Here is a 23,527-nt window from a genome sequence, read left to right on the forward strand (position 1 = left end):
AAAAGCCTATTCTTTCTTCACTGAATTGCCTTTGCACATTTGTTAAAAATCAATTGATCATATATATGTGGATCTATTTCTGGACCCATTTCTGTTCCATTGATCTATTTGTCTCGCACCCTGTCTTGATTACTAAAACTCTCTTTAGGTCTCAAAATCAGGGGTGCCTGGGTGGCTCAGTTGGTTAAGCATCCAACTTCAGCTCAGGTTATGATCTCACAGTTCGTGGGTTTGAGCCCCAGGTCGCGCTCTGTGCTGACAGCTCAGAGCCGGGAGCCTGCCTCAGATTCTGTCTCTCTCTCTCTCTTTCTTTGTCCCTCCCCCGCTCATGCTTTCTCTCTTTCTCTCAAAAAATAAACATTAAAAAAAAAAGTCTCAAAATCAGGTAGCGTAACTGCTACAACTTTTTTCTTTCTTAAAGTTGGTTTTGGCTATTCTAGATCGCTTGCATTTCCATATGGATTTTATATTATTATTTTTTGAAACAACACCAGTTTAGGGGAGCCTGGGTGGCTCAATCGGTTAAGCGTCTGACTTTGGCTCAGGTCATGACCTCACGGTTTGAGTTCGAGCCCCATGTCGGGCTCTGTGCTGACAGCTCAGAGCCTGGAGCCTGCTTCAGATTCTGTGTCTCATTCTCTCTCTGCCCCTCCCCGCACTTGTGCTCTGTCTCTCAAAAATAAATGTAAAAAAAATCAATAAAACGACACTAGTTTATAAAATTTAATTAATTTTTTTAATGTTTATTTATTTTTGAGACAGAGAGACAGAGCAAGTGGGGGATGGGCAGAGAGAGAGCAAGACACAGAATCTGTAGCAGGCTCCAGGCTCTGAGCTGTCAGCACAGAGCCCGATGTGGGGCTTGAACTCACGAGCTGTGAGATCATGACCTGAGCCAAAATAGGACGATTAACCGACTGAGCCACCCAGGTGTCCCTCCATATGGATTTTAGGATCAACTGTCAATTTCTATAAAACCATGCTAGGATTTCTATTGAGATTACAGTCAATCTATAAATCAGTTTGGGGAGAATTGGTGTCTCGGCAATATTAGGTCTTTCAACCCATAAACATTGCATATTTCTCCACATAAGACTTACTTAATTTCTCTTACCAATGTTTTTCGTTTTCAATGTACAGGATTTGCACATCTTTCATCAGAGTTGTCCATACATATTTCTCTCTTCTTTTTTGATGATATTGTACATGATATTGTCTTTTAATTTCAACTTCCAATAGTTTGTTGCTGGTGTACAGAAATACAATTAATTTTTGTATATTGATCTTATATCTTGCAACCTTGCTGAACTAGGTCTAGTAGCACTTTTGTAGATTCATTAGAATTTTCTACATAGATGATCATGTCACCTGCAAATAAAAACAATTTTACTTTTTCCTTTCCAATTTTTATGTTTTTTTCCCCCGTGCCTTATTACCTAGCTAGAACTTCTAGTACAATATTAAATAGAAAGAGGGAGTGGACCTATCTTGTTCCTGGTTTTAGAGGGAAAGATATATACATATGTAGTATATCACCTTTATTCAAGTATATATACTTTAGCGTTACTCAAATGTAATTCATAAACCATTCAATTTACAAGTCAATGGTCTTAATATATTCACAGATTTGTGTACATTTAATCAATCATGAGTTAATTATGTAAATCACATAAAATTAATCACAATTTTAGTACATTTTCATCACTGCTCTCTAAAATCTTATACCCATTAGAAATCACTTTGCATTTTCCTCAAACCCCCCCCCCCCACCCCCCCAGTTTTGGGCAGTCATAAATCCACTTTCTATTCTGGATATTTCATGAAAATGGAAACATACCATACAGGGTCTTCTAAGATTGGCTTCTTTTTTTAGCATAACGTTTTCAAAATTAAACCATGTTGTAACATAACCAGCTCTTCATTCCTTTGTATGGTCAAATAACATTCCATTGTATGGATATACCACATTTTATTTACTCATTCATGAGCTGATGAATATGACAGTTAATTTTTTGTTCCTACTTGACAAGGCTAAGGGATGCCCAGAGAGTTGAAAAAAAATTTTTTTTCTGGAAGAGTCTGTGATGGTATTCTAGAAGAGATTAGCATTTGATTTAGTAGACTGAGTAGAGAGATCCTGTCTCGCCAATGTGGGCGGGCATCATCTAATCTTTTAAGGGCCCAAATGGAACAAAAAGGCAAGGGAGGCTGGGAGGCTCAGTTGGCTGAGTGTTCCACTTTTGATTTCAGCTCAGGTCATGATCTCCTGGTTGGCGAAATGGAGCCCTAAGTTGGGCTCCTCACTGACAATGCAGAGCCTGCCTAGGATTCTCTCTCTCTCTTCTTTCTGCCCCTCCCTCGCTCATGCAGTCTCTCAAAATAAATAAACTTAAAAAAAAAAAAGGCAAGGGAAGGACAAACTCTCTTCTTGAGCTGAACACCTATCTTTTCCTATCCTCAGAGATCAGAGCGCCTGGTTCTTGGGCCTGCAGCCTCCTGCTAGGAGTGACATCAGTGGCTCCCTGGTTCTCAGGCCTATAGACTCAGAATGAGTTACACTGCTGGCTTTTCTGGCTCTCCAGCTTGTGGATGGCAGATTGTAGAACTTGGTCAACCTTCATAAACAGGTGAGCCAATTACTACAATAAATCTCCTCTTATAGATATCTATATATAGCCTACCATTCTATTTCTCTGGAGAACCCTGACTAAAACAATGAACACTTGGATTGTTTCCAGTTTGGGGCTATTATGAATAATGCTGCCATGAACATTTGTGTGCACGATTTTGTGTGGAGGTATGTTTTCATTTCTCTTAAGTACACACCTGGGAGTGGAATCCCTGGGTCGTATGATAACTCTGTATTTAACCCTTGGGCAACTGCCAGACTGTTTTTCAAAGTGGCTGCACAAGTTTACAATTCCACCAGCAGTGTATGAGAGTTCCACATTCTTTACATCCTCATCAACATGTGTTATTCCTCTTTTTTGTTATAACCATCTCAGTGGATACGAAGTGGTATCTTATTGTGGCTTTGATTTCCCTGAGGACTCACGATGTTGGGCATCTTGTTAGGTGTTTATTGGCCATATGTGTATCTTCTTTGGGGAAATGTCTATTCAGATCCCTGGCCCGCTTTTTTTTTTTTTTTAACGTTTATTTATTTTTGAGACAGAGAGAGACAGAGCATGAACAGGGGAGGGGCAGAGAGAGAGGGAGACACAGAATCTGAAACAGGCTCCAGGCTCTGAGCTGTCAGCACAGAGCCCGACGCGGGGCTCGAACTCACGGACCGCGAGATCATGACCTGAGCCGAAGTCGGACGCCCAACCGACCGAGCCACCCAGGTGCCCCCTGGCCCACTTTTTAAATTGGATAATTTGTCTTTTATTATTGAGCTGTAAGAGGTCTTCATCTATTTTAGATATAACTCCCTTATCAGATATATAACTTGCGGATATCTTCTTCCATTCTGTACATTGTCTTTTCACATTCTGGATAGTGTCCTTTGAAGCACAATTTTTACATTTCGATGCGGCCCAATTTATCTATTTTTTCCCTTTGGTTGCTTGTGCTTTTGGTAACATATGTAAGGAGGCTTTGCCTGACCCAAGCTCACTAACATTTACTCCTCTATTGTCTTCTAAGAACTTTACGGTTTTAGCTCTTATATTCATATCTATAATTATTATGAGTTAATTTTTGTGTATGACGTGATAAAGGGGTTCAACTACATTCTTTTGCATATGGCTATCCAGTTGTCCCAGCACCATTTGTTGAGAAGACTATTCTTTCCCCCAGTGAACTGTCTTGACATCCTTGTTAAAAATCAATTGACTGGAAATGTGAGGGCTTATTTCTGGATTCTCAATCTATTAATTTGGTCTATATGTCTATACTGTAGACCACAGTGTCTTGATTACTGTAGTTTTGTAGTAAGCAAAGCTTTCATTGTCCTCAGGACCCGTTACTCTTTCGTCATCAACATGTGACAGTATGCACTGAATATGGCCAATCTGGAAAACTCACTTGGATAGATAGAGATTAGAGCAGAAATCAATGAAAAGTAGAAAAACAATTAAGAAAGTCAGTAACACCAAAGCTGGTTCTTTAAGAAGGTCAATAGCAATAAACCTCTAACTAAACTGAACAAGAAAAAAAGAGAGGAGACACAAATCATCAGTATCAGGAATGGGAGGTAACAATACTACAGATTCTACAGATATTAAAAAGATAATTAGGGGTGCCTGGATGGCTCAGTTGGTTGAGCATCCGACTCCAGCTCAGGTCATGATCTCGCAGTTTGTGGGTTCGAGCCTTGTGTCAGGCTCTGTGCTGACAGCTCAGAGCCTAGAGCCTGCTTCAGATTCCGTGTGTGTGTCTCTCTCTGCCCTTCCCCCACTTGCTCTCTCTCTCAAAAAATAAACATTAAAAATTGTTTTAAAATAATAAGATAATAATAATAATAATAATAATAATAATAATTTATATCAATAAATCCTGCAACTTAGATGAAAATAGGCCATTTTTTGGAAGACAAAACTACCAAAGCTTGCTCAAGAAGACACAACCCTCAATAGCCCTCATCTATTAAAGAAATTGACTATGTGGTTTAAAATCTTCCCCCAAAGAAATCCCAGTATCAATACCTGATATATATAACCCTCAAGTTTATCTTTTCTGGCAGAAGGGAACAGCACCAAAACACCTCCGGTTGACGTAAAAACACTTAAACTTCTCATCCAACTTTCTTGGTTACAAGAAAAAAACTAAAAATAACACACTACAAATTAAGGAAATGTGCAAGCTAATTATGTTGGCACCAGAGAATTTGCTAAAAATGAACTTCAGGAATTTTTCAAAACTAGGCCATCAGACCACTGAATTCCTCTAACATGTGGAAACTGGATCTCAACAACTGACAAACTATCAGCCTAGAAAAGAAAGCACAGAATTATTGCTTTGGGGGGATAATATTAAAGAGATGGTGGCTTTTACAAAAAAATGGAATTCCTTTTCAGAATAAACTGTATCTTCTGCTTAAGAGACACTTTTGTGACTTTGTCAAGAACCTTAGCTTTGCTCAGCCTCAGCAGGTGTATTTGTAAAATACAGTATTAAAAAATCTGCCTTAAGGCCAAGGTTGTATCAAGCGAGTACTTATGGAGGCCTTTCAACTCCAAGACCTATTATTCTATGAAACTTCTAATGACAATGCTAAACCAAGGGTTGCCTTCTTTGTACAAAACCCAACAAGATACTCTTAACATTAAAGAGTTAAGGTACCACTTAACATTAAAAAACCTCTCTAAAGAGAGAGAGAGAGAGAGAGAGAGAGAAGAATGAAGCACCACAACTCTGTGTTCTGGATTCTCCCCCCACCCCCCACCCCCACCATGCTTGGTTATCAATCCATTTTCTCTGCTGCCCCTGCGATATCTTCCAGGGAAATATCACTCCCCTCTTTAAAGCTCTGGCCTTTTGTTTCCCTTAGCACAGTTAAGATGGGTTGGGAGATCCAAAAGGATGTTAGTTTAAATTTTAGAAGTCCCTAACATCTACCCAGGAACTATGAACACACCTGGTGCCTAGATTGTGGTGTCTAAATGTCATTCTCCACTAAAAGGAATTAGGGTTCCTTGAAGACATGGCTGATTCCAACTGGAGCAGAGAAGGCACAAGATAAGCCTGGAACATTTTTGTTGTACCAGGAACAAAGGCAGGGCTTTAAAAACAAAACAAAACAAAACAAAACAATCATGCCAAAAGGACACAGGAGCCAGATTAAAGGAGCTTCTTATGGCTAAAAGTGGTACAGTTTGAGCACATTAAAATAAGTAAGGATTGGGTGCCTGGGTGGCTCAGTTGGTTGAGTGACCAACTCTTGATTTTGGCTCAGGTCATGATCCCAGGGTCCTGGGGTTGGGCCCTGCCTCAGGCCCGGAATTGGGTTCTGTGCTGTACATGGAGCCTGCTTGGGATTCTCTCTCTCTCTCTCTCTCTCTCTCTCTCTCTCTTTCTGCTCCTCTCCCCAGCTCACAAGGACTCTCTCTCTCTCACTTAAATAAATAAATAAATAAATAAATAAATAAATAAATAAATAAATACAGTAAAATAAGTAAGGATAGAAATGGATTATAACTTATTGAATAAAACAAAGTCCCATATTGATAGTAAATAGATGAACGAATGAATGAGTGAATGAATGAGTGAATTTATAAGGAGAAAGGAGGGTTCTTCTTTGTAACTGAATGCCACATGATAAAAGTGGAGGGAATGTTGGGATTAGAAAATCATCATTTTGCAGCCATTATGATGAAAGTTGGCTTGGGCAAGGATCATGAGTGGATACTAAATCTAGCTGGGGAAGTACAAGCAGAAGAGGATATTGGGTAATCTAAGAATGACTCCACATAGATTGTTTATCAGTTGCAAAGGGGAAAATAGTGACTGTACTGTGTAGAAACCAGACAACATCTTGATCAAATGACATCACCAATAAGCAGATGGACATTGTGGACCTTGGAGAGTACTTCCCTGAAAAGAACATACATGATTTATGTCACATTCCAACTCAGAAAGCATAACCTGAATCCAGTTGAGAGGAAACATCAGGAAAAACAAATAGACGAACATTCTTTAAAATGACTGGCCTGTATGCTTTTAAAATGTCAATGCCATTAATGACAAAGCAGGCTGAGGAACTATTTCAATTAAGCTTAGTTCACTTTAGTTTAAGGAAACAGAAATATAACAACAAAATGCGATACATGATCCTAGCCTGGGATCTTGTACTGGAGAGGGGAAATGCCACTGTGGGCACTATTGGGACAATTGACAATTTTGGAATATGGACTTTAAAGTATAATGTCAATGTTAAACTTCCTGCATTTGATAATTGTACTATGGCTACTTAAGATAATGTTTTTGTTCTTAGGAAATATGCACCAGAGTAGTAAGAGATAAAGGGGCATATTGTATAAAACCCACTCTCAGATGGTTCAGGAAAAAAATGTTATAGTATGTATATAAAAGAATGATAAAGAAAATTTGTCAAAATGTGAAAAATTAATACACTTAGGTAAAGAGCATATTGGGGCGCCTGGGTAGCTCAGTCGGTTGAGTGGCCGACTTCGGGTCAGGTCATGATCTCACAGTTTGTGAGTTCGAGCCCCGCGTTGGGCTCTGTGCTGACAGCTCGGAACCTGGAGCCTGCTTCCGATTCTGGGTCTCCCTCTCTCTCTGCCCCTCCCCCTCTCATGCTCTGTCTCTCTCTGTCTCAGAAATAAATAAACATTAAAAAGTTTTTTTTTAATAAAAAAAGAGCATATTGAAGTTTTATGTAACTATTCATGCAGCTTTTCTGTAAGTTTCAAATTATTTCAAAATGAAAAGGTTTTTTTTTTTTAAGGTACATAAACAGAAGAGAACCAGCCAGATAAGGACCTAAGGTACATAAGAAAAGTTCCAAGTATTGAGTCAAATTCTGACCTTACTGTAGCTTGCTCCTTTTCATCTACTTTCTTAAAAAGGCTCTTACCATCAACCTCAAGAGCTACAATTTCATAGGTGCCCCAACGCAGCTTTTAGCCCCTCGGCCCATGGCCTCCCTATGAAGGTACCACTTTCCTTCCCTAGCTGTGTGGAGTCTGGCCACTTGAACATTTAGACTGCTTTAAACCAAAACCAAAACCAAAACCAAATCAAAACCAAACAAAACCTATTCCAACATTGCAACCCACCCAGGTAGGTATTCTCAACATCCTTATTTGCTGTTCGATGCAAAATACAACTTCTCCAGGCCAAGGGCAAGATGGATGTCCGAACCTGTGCATGACTTCCTTCTTCCCACAAGCAGTAAATACACAGCCTATAATTAATAAAACGGTCCTAACACCCTCACACCTGTGATTTATGTACACACGACAACAGAAGCAGGCTAGGTCCGTGGTGAAGAACCGAAGAAAGATGGCCTGAATTTGGCTTTGACTCCACCACTTAGAAGTTACGTGACTGAGAGCAAGTTGATTACTACCTGGAGCTCATGAGGCACCTGGTAAGTATCAGACTCCATTTTAGGAAGCAGCTCCCAGAGCTTACATTCTAGTCGGATGAGACAGGAAAAAAAAAAATAAATAAATATATTGATAGAAGATAGATAGATAGACAGATAGATAGATAAACTGAAATATAGGTTATGCCAGATACTGACCCATGCCATGGAGAAACATAAGGCAGGTAACAGAATAGCAGATGCAAGAACAGAAGGTGAAAATGTAATTTTTTAGTAGAATATTCAAGCAAAACTTCCCGAAGGAGATGACAACTGAACACAAATCTAAAGTCCACGAGGGTGCAAACCGCATAGAAAGATGAATTTTGAGGCAAAATGGGATAGCAGGTGCAAAGGCCCTGGGGCAGTGACATGCCTCGGGTGAGGGATGACTTCTTAAGTCTCAAGCTCTTTGAAGGCAGCAAAAGGAATTACACATAGCAGGAGCTCTGTATAAATGGTGACGGGAGAGAAAGAGAGCAGGAGGGAGACTGCCATATTGTATCCAGAGATTTAGAGGCTGAATTTCTTTTTTCGTGAACAAATCTAAGTTATTTATTTAAGCCATCTCCTGCCATAAGCAAAGGGATGAAAGATCAGTGTACGGGTCATCATTTGATACAAGTAAGGAAGGTGAGCTAAAGGTACCATATACTGTTCTGGTCCATGTGCAGAGTAATGGTCTGAACCAGGGCTGTGGTCCTCACTGGGTAGTGGTCCTCTTCACAGCAGGTCAGAAGTGGATTCACGTGAGAGTTACGGAATAGAGAGTACGATTACCATCTCCCCATGGAAAGGGCTTGGACCTGATATGGAGATGGGGGTAGGCGATGAACTGGGGTCTCTCGTGTCCTCTGTGATGCGACTTCAGGAAGATGTTCAGCCTGCTCACCCTCATGTCGGGAAGAGCTATGAAGTAGGTGAGGGCCTTCCACGTTCAAGCTGAGCCCTCCTCACCATGGGTGTCCCTCGACATGTACCGACCTAGCAGCCCCCCCCCCAAAAAAGGTTGAATTTTAAAAAAAATATTTATTTATTTTTGAGAGGGAGGAGGGGCTGGAGGGGAGAGGATCTGAAGCAGGCTGTGCACTGACAGCACAGAGCCTCGTGTGGGGCTTGAACTCAACAGGTGGGATCATGACTTGAGCGGAAGTCAGAGGCTTAACCAACTGAGCCACCGAGGTTGAATTTTGGGAATAGGAAAGTAGGGGCACCTGGCTGGTTCAGTGGGTGGAACATGTGACTCCTGATCTCAGGGTTGTTAGTTCAAGGCCACGTTGAGTATTCAGTTTACTTAAAAAAAAAAAAAAGATAGTAGAAGCATTAGCTTATAAAGCTAATGGAGAAAACCTGGTGATCAACTGATTCTAGGTCTTATCTTTCCAACCTTCTCTTAAAAATATTTCTCACATGGAGATGATTTAAGGATTTTGAAGTGTTTGTTTTTGCTTTCTAGCTTTGTTTTGAGTTGAAAATAAGGATTTTTTTTTTAGTCTGTCTTTTTTACTAAGTTTAAGACATTTTGCAGATATGTAGAACTCTTTAAGAATAGGGCTTAGAGGGGCACCTGGGTGGCTCAGTCAGTTAAGCCTCTGACTTTGGTTCAGGTCATGATCTCCCAGTTTGTGGGTTCAAGCCCCACATTGGGCTCTCTGCTGTCAGCACAGAGCCCACTTTGGGTCCTCTGTCCCCCACCCCACCCCCACCTCTCAGCCTCTCCTGCACGCTCTCTCTCAAAAATAAATAAACATTTAAAGAAAAAAAAAAAGAATAGGGCTTAGAGTTCAAATTATTAATACTCTCAAGCAACTTTATTATTTGGAAGAAGTTAAATACCATTTATAGAGTAACAAGTTTATAAGGGAATTATTAGTAATTTCTGAATAGAAAGGCTTTTTCCCCAGGCCAAATTGTCAAGAGAATTGGGTCTGCGATTTGGATGTTCTTTTGCTATGGTTTGTACCATCTGTATTTGCCTCTTCAAATAACTTTGGATGATTTTTACATGACCACATTATTGTTCTCATAAACGGTATTTTTAGGAACTGGAAATCTGTCACTTGTCCTTAATAATTTGGGTAGCGCTGTTTCCTTTTACCCAACCTGCCAACATGGGCCGCGTTGGCACCAAAGCCGTGAAGAAGGCAGCCCAGGTCATCACGGAGAAGTACGACACGGGTAGCTACGTCCGCACCGGCAACCGCTGTGCAAGGAGATGGCCACTATTCCCAGCAAGAGCTCTGCAACAAGAGAGCAGGCTGTCACGCATTAGACGGAGCACATTCAGAGAGGCCCAGTGAGAGGGCTCTCTGTCAAGCTGTTGAGAGAAAAGAGAGAAAATTATGGTCCTGAGGTCTCAGCCCCGGATCAGGAGAGCACGGAGGTAGATCCTCACACCAAGGAAATATTGAAACCCTTGCACTTTGCCAGTCTGTCCGACCTGCAGGTCACTTGGCCTATGGTTGGGATGTGTTTCAAAACACCACGTGGAGGGGGCGCATGGGTGGCTCAGTCGGTTAGGCGTCCGACTTCAGCTCAGGTCACGATCTCAGGGTCCGTGAGTTCGAGCCCCGCGTCCGGCTCTGAGCTGATGGCTCAGAGCCTGGAGCCTGCTTCCGATTCTGTGTCTCCCTCTCTCTCTGCCCCTCCCCCGTTCATGCTCTGTCTCTCTCTGTCTCAAAAATAAATAAACGTTAAAAAAAAAATTAAAAAAAAAAAAAAAACGCCAGGTGGAGCCCTTTGAATCTTTCTGCTGGGCTGTGAGATCTTCAATAAACCTTGGACAACAAAAACAAAACAACTTATGTCTCTTTCCCGAAAAGTGACTGAAAAGCAACGGTAGTCCAGGATTTTAAGTGTGAGATGGATGTTTTGTTGCTGGGCTCCTTTCTTTTTCTTTTCTTTTTAAAAAAAAAAATTTTTTTTTAATGTTTTTATTTTATTTTTGAGACAGAGAGAGACAGAGCATGAGCAGGGGAGGGGCAGAGAGAGAGGGAGACACAGAATCTGAAGCAGGCTCCAGGCTCTGAGCTGTCAGCACAGAGCCCGACGCAGGGCTCAAACCCACTAACTGTGAGATCATGACCTGAGCTGAAGTTGGACGCTTAGCCAACTGAGCCACCCAGGTGCCCCTCTTACACCTGCCTTTAGAAAAAAAATTTCCATTCTCTATTATCTGGTTGAAAAGTAACAAACTTCAAAACATACCAAAAAATATAGTTGAAGTTTTAACTTTATTATTTCCCTATTATAAAAGTAATGCATATTCATTATATAATAAAAGGGGGGAGCACAAAAGGTATAAAGAATTTAATTATAAATTACCTATAATCCCATCCCAGGGAAAACTATTAACATTTGGCATTTTTTATTTTATCAGTTTTTTCCCTATGTGTGTTTGAACATAGCTCAGCTATCACTATATATAAAGTCCTGTATCCAGCTTTTTCAATATAACATTAAATTAAAATCATTTTTTCTCATATCAATAAAAATCGTTTGTAAACATAATTTTAGCAACAGAGTAACATTCTGTCATGTGGATGTACTGTAGTTTAAATAGTCTTCTAATACATATATATATATTTTGTTTATTTATTTTGAGAGAAAGAGCATGAGCAGGGGAGGGGCAGAGAGAGAGAGAGGGAGAGAGAGAATCCCAAGAAGGCTCCGCACTGTCCGCGTGGAGCCCAGTGCGGGGCTCAAACTCATAAACCATGAGATCATGACCTGAGCCAAAATCAAGAGTCAGATGCTTAACTGACTGAGCCACCCAGGCATCCCAAAAGCAAATATTTCATAGAAGAGTCAGTGGGTCAACACATATAAACATTGTTAAGATCACTCTGCTCTTGATAACACAGGAAGGGAATACACACAGACAGTGAGGGTGAGGGGGGTGTCGAGGCCAGCAGCAAGGAGGAGGCTCAGAGGTCCTGGCCTAGCCGTTCCAGCTCATTGAGAAGGAAGTCCATATCGGCCCGGGTCAGTGCAGGGTTGGCCACAACCATACGGAAGAAGTTGCCCCGGGTCCCATGGGGCTGGTAGCCAATCATCATGGAACCCTCCTTCACCATGCGCTCCTTGAGTACTGGGGCCACCTGTGGAAGGGGTGAAGGGAACTTCCAGCTACAGCCTCAGGTCAGGCTCCCCGAGATGTCTTTCCCTCTCACTCAACCACCTTCCAGAGGGAGTACTCATTGCTCAGCTCCTGACCTTGGCCCCAGTTCACCTCTTCCACTGCATCCAACCTGCTTGGTCTTCTCTAGCTTCTGTATCATTTCCTACCTTACCTATCTCCAAGTTGTCACACAGGCCATTATCTGCCAAATCCTGATTGTTCCCTGACTCCCAACACTGCTCTAGTCCAACATCTAGCCTTCATCATCTTTAACACCTTCTTCTCCTCTCTCTGAATTCCCGGAATGGTTGTGATCTGTACCTTGTGATCTACTGTGTAATTTACAAGATTGCATCAAACATATTGGTTTCAAATAGGTAACTCTAATTTTCGAAATAACTCCTCAAAGGCAAGAACATTCTTGTCCTTTCAGAGCATCTGCAGCATCTAGTCCCAATCTATCCTTAGGGACCAGGACATGACATATCTCCTTTCCTCTAGGAGGCCTGTCTGGACTGGCCTTATACAGTTGTTCTGCCCCCAGCATCAGTGAATAAGGCCTCAAGCGTCTGTCCTGGGCCTGAGCACCCAGCAGAACTCCCACAGACTACGTACCGCACACTGGTGACTTCTCCCAGAACATCTCTCTCTGTCTTCCTTTTGCCTTCCAAAAACATACCTTATTCCCCATCCCCACCCCCACAGAAATGAGGACAAGCTGGTGCCCTTTTACAGTTCATGTCCCCACCTCGGGAGCAAACTAGCAAAGGGACCTGCTATGCCATTCACAGCCAGCAGGGGGCAGACACACACCAGATGCGTCACCATTCCCTCAACTGGGCTAACCAGAGCCAGAAAAGAGAGAACCTACCTTAGCCAGCCTTTCACTGTAATCTGGGTTCTCCTGCTTCCCCCGCAGGCTGGGGGGCACGAACCAGAAACACACATTGACAAACTCAGGCTGGGAGGAATGAGGGAGGAGAAGGTGTGGGCTGTGGAAGGGGGGATGATCCCCTCTCACTGCCCCTCTTCTGCATCAGGGCTTTTTGTGTGGGACAGACTGGGGGGGGGGGGAGGGCGGGGGGGGGGCAGAGGGATGCCAAAGAGCAGACTTGGTCATACCTCTATAACCAACTCAAATCCTTCTCGCTTTTTCAATTCCTCCACCAGGTACCTGGAAACAGAGAGGGAGAAATCACAAATGGAGGAGGAAAAAGCAGAGATACAGGAACAGAAGAGACCCAGAGAATGGGCCAAGAGACCCTGAGGGCAAGAAAAATGTGAGGTGCAGGGGTGAAGGCGTGGGAGGGGGGGTGGGACAGGACAGGACTGGACAGGGACCCCGGGAGAGAGGAACCCAGACCGCCGCCACTCCTACCAGGCAAGGGCAAAGGCCCGGTCCACACGCTGCTCCAGCCCCTGCCCGCCCTGCGCCTTCCACATGAGCCACAGCTTCAGACAGTCCACACGGCGCCCGCACTGCACCATCTTGTCTCCGGTGTCCAGAGCCACGTCATAGAACTTGTCCTGCTGGAAGAGGTAGCTGGCCTGGGAGCCGTGGCAGCGCCTGAGCAGGTTCTGTCGGTGGGGAGAGCAGGGGGGAGGGCTGTCAGACCCCACCCTCCCCACCAAGGCTCCCTCTGGAGCTGCACAGGGGGGCTTCTTAGCTCAGCCCAACCCTTCTGTCCCTGGCACCAGGCAGAACTCCTGAGATGGCTGCCAGCTGACTCAGGCCCCTTTCTCCGGGTGTTCTCCCAACACCTGGAGTTCTCCCCAAACTCGGCCGAGGAGCCCTTCAATCACAACCTCAAGCTGGACACATTTTCCTTTGCATGAAGACGCACCGCAGTGGGGGCGGGGGTGGGGAAGCACTGCAGGGGATTCGGTGGTCGAAGCTACTCAGCTTCAGACGGGACGGTGAGAAGGACACAGCAAGGCCACGACCCTCTCTGACTTGGGACAGGGAGGAAGACAGAGGTCCAGGGTGAGAGGTAGGGTGAGGACAGGGGCAGGGCAGACCCACCGAGGTATCGCGGAGAAGAAGAGCTGAGCACTGCAGGCCTGCCGCGAGGAGTTTGTGGGGATTCCAGGCCACGGAGTCAGCCCTGGGGTGGGCACAGCAAAGCCGGATCAGCCGGCTCCTCCTCAAGCTGCCCAACCAGAGCCCCCCCACCCCCGCTGCTCCCCCCACTCTTCCACATCTCCGGTAAAGGGGCTTTAGTCTCATGTCAGCCCAGCAGTCTGCTCTCCAATCCCCCTTCCCCCAACCCCCTTCCCTCACTCCCATCGGAAGCTCCCTAGTCCAGGACTAGTCTCTGGAGCAAGGATTTGAACGGTGGGATTCAGGAAGTAGGTGGCCGTATGCACCTCTGGATCCCATCCAGGAGATGTCTATGTGTCTGTGACAACAGGACGCTCCCACCCCAGGCAGCCTGTGGAGCAAAAGGAATAACATGGGCCTTGGCCTTGGCTCGGCCCACCCCACCCTCAGGCCTCAGTCCCACTCACATCCACGTGGAGCCACAGCCCGTGACGCTGGCACACATCAGCAATTGCCTCCAGGGGGTCAAAGGCCCCCAGCACAGTAGTGCCAGAGGTAGCACTAACCAGGAATGGCACAGCGCCCTGTGGCAGAAAAACAGAGGGGAAAGAGGCTGTGAAGGTATCGCAAAAGCTTCCAGAGGGGCGCCTGGGTGGCTCAGTCGGTCAAGCATCCAACCCTTGATACGGGCTCAGGTCGTGATCTCCTGGTTTGTGAGATGGAGCCCCTTTTCCGGCTCTGTGCTGACAGTGTGGAGCCTGCTTGGGGTTCTCTCTCCCTCTCTCTCTGCCTCTTCCCCACACACTCTCTCTCTCAAAATAAATAAATAAAAACATTTTTAAAAATTGGGGCGCCTGGGTGGCTCAGTCAGTTAAGTGTCCAGTTTTGGCTCAGGTCATGATCTCACAGCTTGTGAGCTCAAGCCCCATGTCGGGCTCTGTGCTGACAGCTCGGAACCTGGAGCCTGCTTTGGATTTTGTGACTCCTTCTCTTTCTCTCTGCCCCTCCCCTGCTTGTGCTCGCTCTCTCTCTCTCTCTCTCTCTCTCTCTCTCTCTCTCTCTCAAAAATAAGTAAACATTAAGAGAAAAAAAAAAAAAGCTACCCAGAGCCTGGTGACGAGGCCATCTCGAAACTCTTATTGCAATGCCTGACCTAGGCCCTTTCAACCTTACAAAATGTTACTGTCTTCCTTAATATCCAAGTGAGGACACCGAGATCCAGAGCTGTGAAGAAATTTACCCCCAAGCTGAAGCTCCAGAGATGGAATTCAATCCTAGGTCTATCTGCTGGTCTATTTCCAAAGCTCATATGCTTTCAGAAAATGTTAATGTCTTACTGGAAGATCAAAATGGTATTTATAAAATTCTAACACTACAAAAGTTTGTGAAGAAATTGAATTTCTATTTAAAAAAAATTTTTTTAATGTTTATTTATTTTTGAGACAGAGAGAGACAGAGCATGAATTGGGGAGGGGCAGAGAGAGAGGGAGACACAGAATCTGAAACGCTGTCAGCACAGAGCCCGATGCGGGGCTCGAACTCACAGACCGCGAGATCACGACTTGAGCCGAAGTTGGACACTCAACCGACTGAGCCATCTAGGCGCCCCTGAATTTCTATTTTAAAAAAATACCACCAAGAAAAGCCCAGGCCTATATGGCTTCACTGATGAATTCTATAAAACATCTGAAAAAGAACTGATACCAGTTCTTCACAAAAAGTCCAAAAAACAGAAGAGGAACACTTCTGAATTCATCCTGTTACCAAAACCAGATAAAACATCACAAGAAAACCACAGGTGATATCTCTTTGAATATAGACACAAGACCTACAAAACGCTAGCTAATCAAAATCAGCAATGTATAAGGGGCACCTGGGTGGTTCAGTCAGTTAGGCATCTGACTCTTGATTTCAGGTTGGATCATGATCTTGCAGTTCATGAGTTCGAGCCTCATGTGAGGCTCTCTGCCATCAGCACGGAGCCTGCTTTGGATCCTCGGTCTCCCTCTCTCTCTGCCCCTCCCACGCACTCTCTCTCTCCCAAAAATAAATTTAAAAACATTTAAAAAATCAGCAACCTATAAAAAATTATACATTATGACAAAATTGATTTGTCCCAGGAGTGCAAGCTCAGAGTAGCACCCAAAAAACCAATTAATGTAATACAAGTATCAACAAAATAAAGGAAAAAAATACATCTCAATAGACACAGAAAAACATTCGGCAAAATCCAACACTCCTGCTTGATAAAACTACTCAACAAACTAGAAGGTGATGGGAATGTTCTCAACCTAATAGAGGGCAACTACAAAAAAACCCCAGCTAACATCGTACTCAATGCTAAAAGACTGAAAGCCTTCCCCCCATGATCAGGAACAAGACAAGGATGTCCACTCTCCCCACTTCTATTCAACATTATACTGAGGGTCTAGCAGGGCAATTAGGTAAGAAAATAAAATAAAAAGCATCCAGATTAGAAGGGAAAAAAGCAAAACTATCTCTACTTACAAATAACATAATATTGTATCTAGAAAGTCCTAAGGAATCCACTAAAAAAAACTATTAATAAATGAATTCAGCAAGTTTTCAGGGTATAAGATCAATATTAAAAAGTCATCTGTATTTTTATATATTTTCAATGAACAATCCAAAAATAAAATTAAGAAAGCAATTTCACTTATGACACTAAGAGGAAAAAATACTTAGGAATAAATTTTAAAAAGTAGTACAAAACATATACTTTGAAAACTACAAAGCATTGTTAAAAGAAACCAAAGAATATCTAAATGGAAAGCTATCCCATGTTCATAGATCTACCAATTGAACATAATCCCTATCAAAATCCCAGTTGGCTTCTTAGCAGAAATTGACAAGCTGATCCTAAAATGCATGTGGAAATTTAAAGGACCCAGAATAGCCAAAACCATCTGGAAAAAGAACAAAGTTGGAGGGCTTACCCATCTTCATTTCAAAACTCACTACAAAGCCACGTCAGTCAAGGCAATGTGGTCTATAGTATAGACGTGCAGATCAATGGAACAGAACTGAGAATCTGGAAATACCACCTCACATTTACTAAGGTCAACTGATTTTCATCAAGGATGTCAAGATACTGAGTTGGGGAAAAAATATTCTTTGCAACAAATGATGCTGGGACAACTGGATATCCACATGCAAAAGAAATTGTTGTCATACATAAAAATTAACTCATAATAAATTATAGAACTAAATGTAAAAGTTAAAAATATAAAACTCCTGGGGTGCCTGGCTGGCTCAGCCAGTAGCGCACGCATCTCTTCATCTCAAGGTCATGAGTTCAAGCCCCACATTGGGTGTAGAACTTACTTAAAAAAAAAAAAAAAACCTTGAGGCGCCTGGATGGCTCCGTCAGTTAAGCGTCCATCTTCGGTTCAGGTCATCATCTCACCGTTCCTGAGTTTGAGCCCCGCGTCGGACTCTGTGCTGACAGCTCTGAGCCTGGAGCCCACTTCAAATTCTGGGTCTCCCTCTCTCTCCGCCCCTCCACCACTTGCTCTCTCTGTCTTCCTCTTTTTCAAAAATAAATAAACATTTAAAAAGTATTTTTAAAATCTTAAAAAATGTAAAACTCAGGTGGGCATGCCAAAAATAAAATAAAAACAAATTTATAACTCTTAGATGAAAATATAGGAATAACTCTTCATAAGCTTGGGTTAGACAAAGCTTTTGTATACATGACACCAAAAGCACAAGCAACCAAAGAAAAATTAGATAAATTGGACCCCATCAAAATCTAAAACTTCTGGCCTCAAAGGACACCATCAAGGAGGTGACAAGATAACCCACAAGATGGAAGAAGCTATTTGCAAGTCACATATCTGATAAGGGACTTCTATCTAGAACAGATGAAGAACGCTTACAACTGAAAAACAAAAGACAACCTAATTAAAAACTGAGCAAAGGATACAAATAGATACTTCTCCAAAGAAGTTCTACAAATGGCCAATAAGTATGTGGCAAAATGCTCAACATCATTAGTCATCAGGGAAATGCAAATCAAAACCACAGGGAGATAACACTTCACACCCACTAAAATCAAAAAGAGAAAGTAAAAAATAAAAAACAAACAAACAAATAAACCAATTAAATAATGGGCAGGGGTGCCTGGGTAGCTCAGTCAGTGGAGTGTCTGACTTCAGCTTAGGTCATAATCTCGTGGGTTGTGGGTTTGAGCCCTACGTTGGGCTCACTGCTGTCAGCTCAGAGCTTGCTTGGGATTCTCTCTCTCTCTCTCTCTCTCTCTCTCTCTCTCTCTCTCTGCCTCTCCCCTGCACATGCTTTCTCTCTCAAAAAAAAATAATAATAATAATAATAAACATTAAAAAGAACTTTTTTTTTTTTAAATGGGCAGTGGGGGCACCTGGCTGGCTAAGTCAGTAGAGCATGCAATTCTTGATCTAGGGGTTGTAAGTTCAAGCCCCACATTGGGTGTAGAGAGTACTTAGAAATGAAATCATAGGGGTGCCTGGGCAGCTCAGTCAGTTGAGTGTTCAACTCTTGAGATTTCCATTCGGGTCATGATCCCAGGGCGGTGGGATCAAGCCCCACATCGGGTTCTGCACTAAGCAAGGAGCCTGCTTAGGATCCTCTTTCTCCCTCTGCCTCTGCCCTTTCCCTCACCACTGCACTTGTGCGCTCTCTCTCTCTCTCTCTAAATAAACAAAATAATAATAATAATTAATTAAATTACATTTGGGCAGAGGACCTGAATAGACATTTTTTTCAAAGAAGACAAGCAGATGGCCAACAGACACATGAAAAGATGCTTAACATCATAAATCATCAGGTAAATGCAAATAAAAACCACAATGAGATACCACTCATACCTCTCAGAAAGGCTAGAATCAAAAAGATACATAGAGATCTTGCCATTAGCAACAATGTGGATGGATGTAGAAGGTACAATGCTAAGTGAAATAAGTCAGATAGAAAAGACAAATACCATACAATTTCATTTATATGTGGGATCTAAAAAAAAAAAAAAAAAAAAAAAAAAACCAAAAGAAAGAAAAGAAGAGAAAAGAAAAGAGAAGAGAAGAAAAGAAAAGGAAAGAAAGGGGCGCCTGGGTGGCTCAGTTGATTGAGCATCTGACTTCGGCTCAGGTCATGATCTCGCAGTTTGACAAGTTCGAGCCCCGCATCAGACTCTGTGCTGACAGCTGAGAGCCTGGAGCCTGCTTCAGGTTCTGTGTCTCCCTCTCTTGCTTTCTGCCCCTCCCCCACTCATGCTCTGTCTCTCTCTACCTCAAAAATAAATAAAACATTAAAAAAAATTTTTTTAATAAAGAAAAGAGAAAAAAGAAAAGCAAAGCAAAGAAGAGAAGAGAAAAGAAAGGGACTCTTAAATACAGAAAACAAACTGGTGGTGGCCAGAAGGAAGGTGGGTGGAGACATGGGTGAAATAGATAAAGGGGATTCAGAGGTACAAACTTCCAGTAATAAAATAAAGAAGTCATGAAGATGAAAACACAGCATAGGCAATACAGTCAACAATATTGTAATAATGCATGATGACAGATGGTGACTGCACTTATTGTTGTAAGCACTGAGTAATGTATAGAATTGTTGAATCACTACGTTGTACACCTCACAGTAATATAACGCTGTTAATTATACTTAAATTTAAACAAATGAGGCAAAAAAAGAGAAATAACAAGTGTTGTTGAGGATGTGGAGAAACTGGAACACTCACACCCTGCTGGTAGGACAGCTGGTGTAGCCACTTTGAAAAACTGGTGTAGCCACTTTGAAAAACAGTCTGGAGGCTCCTCAAAAGTTAAATACAGAGTTACTGTATGACTCAGCAATTCTGCTCCCGGTACATAACCGAGAGAAATGTAAACGTATGTTCATGCAAAAACTTGTACACAAATGTTCGGAGCAGGATTACTCGTAAGAGCCAAAAAGTGGAAACAACCCAAGTGTCCATCAACTGATGAGCAGATAAGCGAAATGTGGTCTATTCCATACAATGAAATATTATCCAGCAATCAAAAGAATGAAGTACCGACACACGCCACAACAAGGATGAACCTTGAAGACGGGGTGCCAAGTAAAAGAAGTTCATCACAAAAGACCGTGCATAGTGTAAGTCCATTTCCACGAGAAATCCAGAATAGGCAAATTCACAGAGACACAGAGGAGCTTAGTGTTGCCTAGTAGGAGGTTTGGGGAAAACGGGATTGATGGCTAAAGGGGGCAAGGTTTCTTTTTAGGGTGATGAAAATGTGCTAACATCTATTGTAGTGAATGTTGCACAACTCTGTTAAAAACCATTGAATTGCAGGGGTGCCTGGGTGGCTCAGTCAGTTAAGCGTCTGACTTCGAGTCAGATCATGATCTCACCATCCTTGAGTTCAAGCCTTGCGTCAGGCTCTGTGCGGACAGCTCGGCCCGTGGAGCCGGTTGCAGATTCTGTGTCTCCCTCGCTCTCTGCCCTTCCCCCGCTCACATTCGTGTGTGTGTGTCTCTCTCTTTTTTAAAAATATTTTTAAATTAAAAAAAAATTTTAATAAAAAATAAAGTATAACAAAATTTGTAGAGATAGTGTCACAAGGCAGAGCACAGGGAATCTAGTCAATGACACTGTAATAGTGTTGTTACGGTGACAGATGGTAGCTACACTTGTGAGTACAGCCTAACACAAACTCGTCAAATCGCTGCATCGTACACTTAAAACGAGTGGAACATTGTGTGTCACCTACACTCAATTAAAAAATATATATATATGTCCACGCATGGGCAAAGCGTTTGAATGCTCAACTTACCAAGAAGCTATAAAGAGAGCAAAGAAGCACTTTATTTTTTTTTTAATTTTTTTTTTAACGTTTTTATTTATTTTTGAGTCAGAGAGAGACAGAGCATGAACAGGGCAGGGTCAGAGAGAGGGAGACACAGAATCTGAAACAGGCTCCAGGCTCTGAGCTGTCAGCCCAGAGCCCGACCCAGGGCTCGAACTCACGGACCGCGAGATCGTGACCTGAGCCGAAGTCGGCCGCTTAACCGACTGAGCCACCCAGGCGCCCCAAGAAGCACTTTAAAAGATACTCAACGTCATTATTTAAGGAAACTCGATCACAAAATGATATCACTACGTAGTTATTAGAATAGAAAACCAACAAAAACAAAATTAAAAACCCCGCCAAATAGAAAAAAAAAATTTTTTTTATAGAAAGTTCCAAAATGCCCTCCAAGGTGGCTGCAGTGATTCACATGGGCCCCCAGTCAGCGGGGAGTGCTGGGGCCTCCACATTTCCCACTGCTCGGAGCTGGCACAAGCCTCACCGCTGGCCGCCACAGCTTCCTGGGCTTCTCCCTGCACAGAGCCTCCCAGCTCACAGAAACCTTCCACACTGCACTTAGGTCCCCAGCATCTTCCTTCTGGTGCCACCCTGGAAATTCCACTCAGTGACTCAGGTCTGCTCCTGTCTCTTCGGGTCCAGTCCTGCCTATGGGTCTCGGCAAAGTCCCTGAGAGCAGCACAGAGTGTCCTCGCTCCCACTGATCACTTTAGCCCATGGGGGAGATGGGCACCAAGGTCAAGAAGAGGAAAGAACAGGGGCGCCTGGGTGGCTTGGTCGGTTAAGCGTCCGACTTCGGCTCAGGTCATGATCTCACGGTCCGTGAGTATGAGCCCTGCGTCGGGCTCTGTGCTGACAGCTCAGAGCCTGGAGCCTGTTTCAGATTCTGTGTCTCCCTCTCTCTCTGCCCCTCCCCTGTTCATGCTCTGTCTCTCTCTGTCTCAAAAATAAATAAACGTTAAAAAAAATTAAAAAAAAAAAAAAAGAAGAAGAAGAAGAGGAAAGAACAGTGCCTTCAGTAGGGAGAGCCCAGAGAATCTTCCAAGAAAAGACCAAGGGGTTCTGCTCCACTGTCCCAGCGCCCCTTACTCACTCACCTCAGCCTCAGCCAGACTGATCTGCCTCTCCAGATCCTCAGGCATCATTTTCCCTCTGGAAAAGAAAACTGAGTGGGTAAAGAAGTATTGGGTTTTCTCAGCTAGGAGGCAGACCTGTTGAGAACAGGGTAATGTGGGGTTCACTATGCAGAGGCCACAATGTTGATCTTTCCCTAAGGGGAGTGAGAGGATCTCAGGGGACAGGGCTAGAGACACTGGTAGACAGAAGTGGCAATTCTGTAGGAACAGCGGGGAGAAAAGCCCACTTGGGGCATGGGCCTGAGCCCAGAACTTCTGGCAGCAGCAAGGTACACTGTGCCACGCTGGGTCTGAGCTATGTGAACGGAAGGACCTTCACCTCTCATCTGTCTTGACTATCCAGACACTGTCGGTGCCAAGTCCCAGAAAAGCAGCTCCCTTCTTAATGGAGTAATGACACTGTGGAGAAATGCAGAGGGCGGATTAGGCTGGGGGCAAGAGGGCAGGGAGGATGGGGAAGGGAGAGACTGGAAGGGAGAGACTGGGGATGAGACCCCGTAGACCGGGGCTTCTCAAACATTCCTGTGCCCACAGATCACCAGGGTGTCTGGTTCCAATGCAGATTCAGATTCAGTATGTCTGGGCTGGGGCCTGGGATCCGGCATTTCGGACAAGCTCCCAGGTGATCCTGATTCTGCTGGTCCACAGACCATACTCTGAGTAGAAAGGGTGTGGACTATGTCCACTGCACTCACTGTCCCTTCGCTACCTTCAGACAGAAGGCAAGGTGAACGGAAGCCTTTACTCAGCCCCTTGATTGGAAGGGAGCACCTCTGCCTGGGGGCAGGCTGGCCCCAGAAGAGATGGGTCTGGGCAGGCTGACTCAGCTGGCTGAAGATTAGAATCAGGAGGCCCAGGGTAGGTCTGAACCTCTTCCCACCTCCTTTGATGTGAAGAGCGCCAGGGGTGGCAGTCCCCGGAGGCCCCTCTGCTTGCAATCCGGGTAGCGCTGATAGCGGGCCAGGTTCATGGCATACATGTTGGAGATGGAGCCACCTGTCACGGGGAGAGTGGCAAGAGGGAGGAGCAGTGGGTCAAAACTGGAGCTTGCTGCCCCTGACCTCTCCACCCAGGAGAACTGATCAAAGAAGCACGAGACACTGGCTCCCAGGGCTCTGCAAATGGCCTGCTGACAACACAGAACAGCCCCAGGATCCGCAGATCCCCCTGACTACTCCCCTCCACGTCCTGGGCTGACCCGGGACGGTGCCTCCCCTCCCCAGAGCAGGCACTGGAGTGCTGATCCCATGGACTGTTTGGCAAACATGAGGATACAGAGGACTGGGCAGCTTCTCTCTGGTTTGGCCCAAGCCCAGCTGGAGAGGAAACAAGGAGGAG

At 43.9% G+C, this 23,527-nt stretch overlaps 1 protein-coding gene and 1 pseudogene across 4 annotated transcripts in view; one reads left to right on the forward strand and one right to left on the reverse strand.

Annotated features, from left to right (window-relative positions):
• Nucleotides 1-9,900: 9,900 nt before the first annotated feature.
• Nucleotides 9,901-10,828, forward strand: LOC113592940 (40S ribosomal protein S17-like; annotated as a pseudogene).
• A 439-nt stretch (nt 10,829-11,267) lies between these two features.
• Nucleotides 11,268-23,527, reverse strand: part of CSAD (cysteine sulfinic acid decarboxylase) — a 29,925-nt gene continuing 17,665 nt past the window's right edge. For all 4 annotated transcript variants that reach the window (XM_027036258.2, XM_027036262.2, XM_053226288.1 and 1 more), the window contains 10 exons: nt 23,070-23,185; nt 22,509-22,588; nt 22,151-22,205; nt 14,682-14,798; nt 14,541-14,605; nt 14,197-14,278; nt 13,552-13,751; nt 13,296-13,347; nt 13,045-13,134; nt 11,268-12,153 (listed from right to left, as the gene is read on the reverse strand). In XM_027036258.2, the coding sequence (XP_026892059.2) occupies nt 11,980-12,153; nt 13,045-13,134; nt 13,296-13,347; nt 13,552-13,751; nt 14,197-14,278; nt 14,541-14,605; nt 14,682-14,798; nt 22,151-22,205; nt 22,509-22,588; nt 23,070-23,185 (1,031 nt within the window). In that variant the 3' untranslated portion in view covers nt 11,268-11,979. The remainder of the gene's footprint in view (nt 12,154-13,044; nt 13,135-13,295; nt 13,348-13,551; nt 13,752-14,196; nt 14,279-14,540; nt 14,606-14,681; nt 14,799-22,150; nt 22,206-22,508; nt 22,589-23,069; nt 23,186-23,527) is intronic.

Source organism: Acinonyx jubatus, chromosome B4 (genome assembly GCF_027475565.1).
Source record: "Acinonyx jubatus isolate Ajub_Pintada_27869175 chromosome B4, VMU_Ajub_asm_v1.0, whole genome shotgun sequence".
NCBI lineage: Eukaryota > Metazoa > Chordata > Mammalia > Carnivora > Felidae > Acinonyx > Acinonyx jubatus.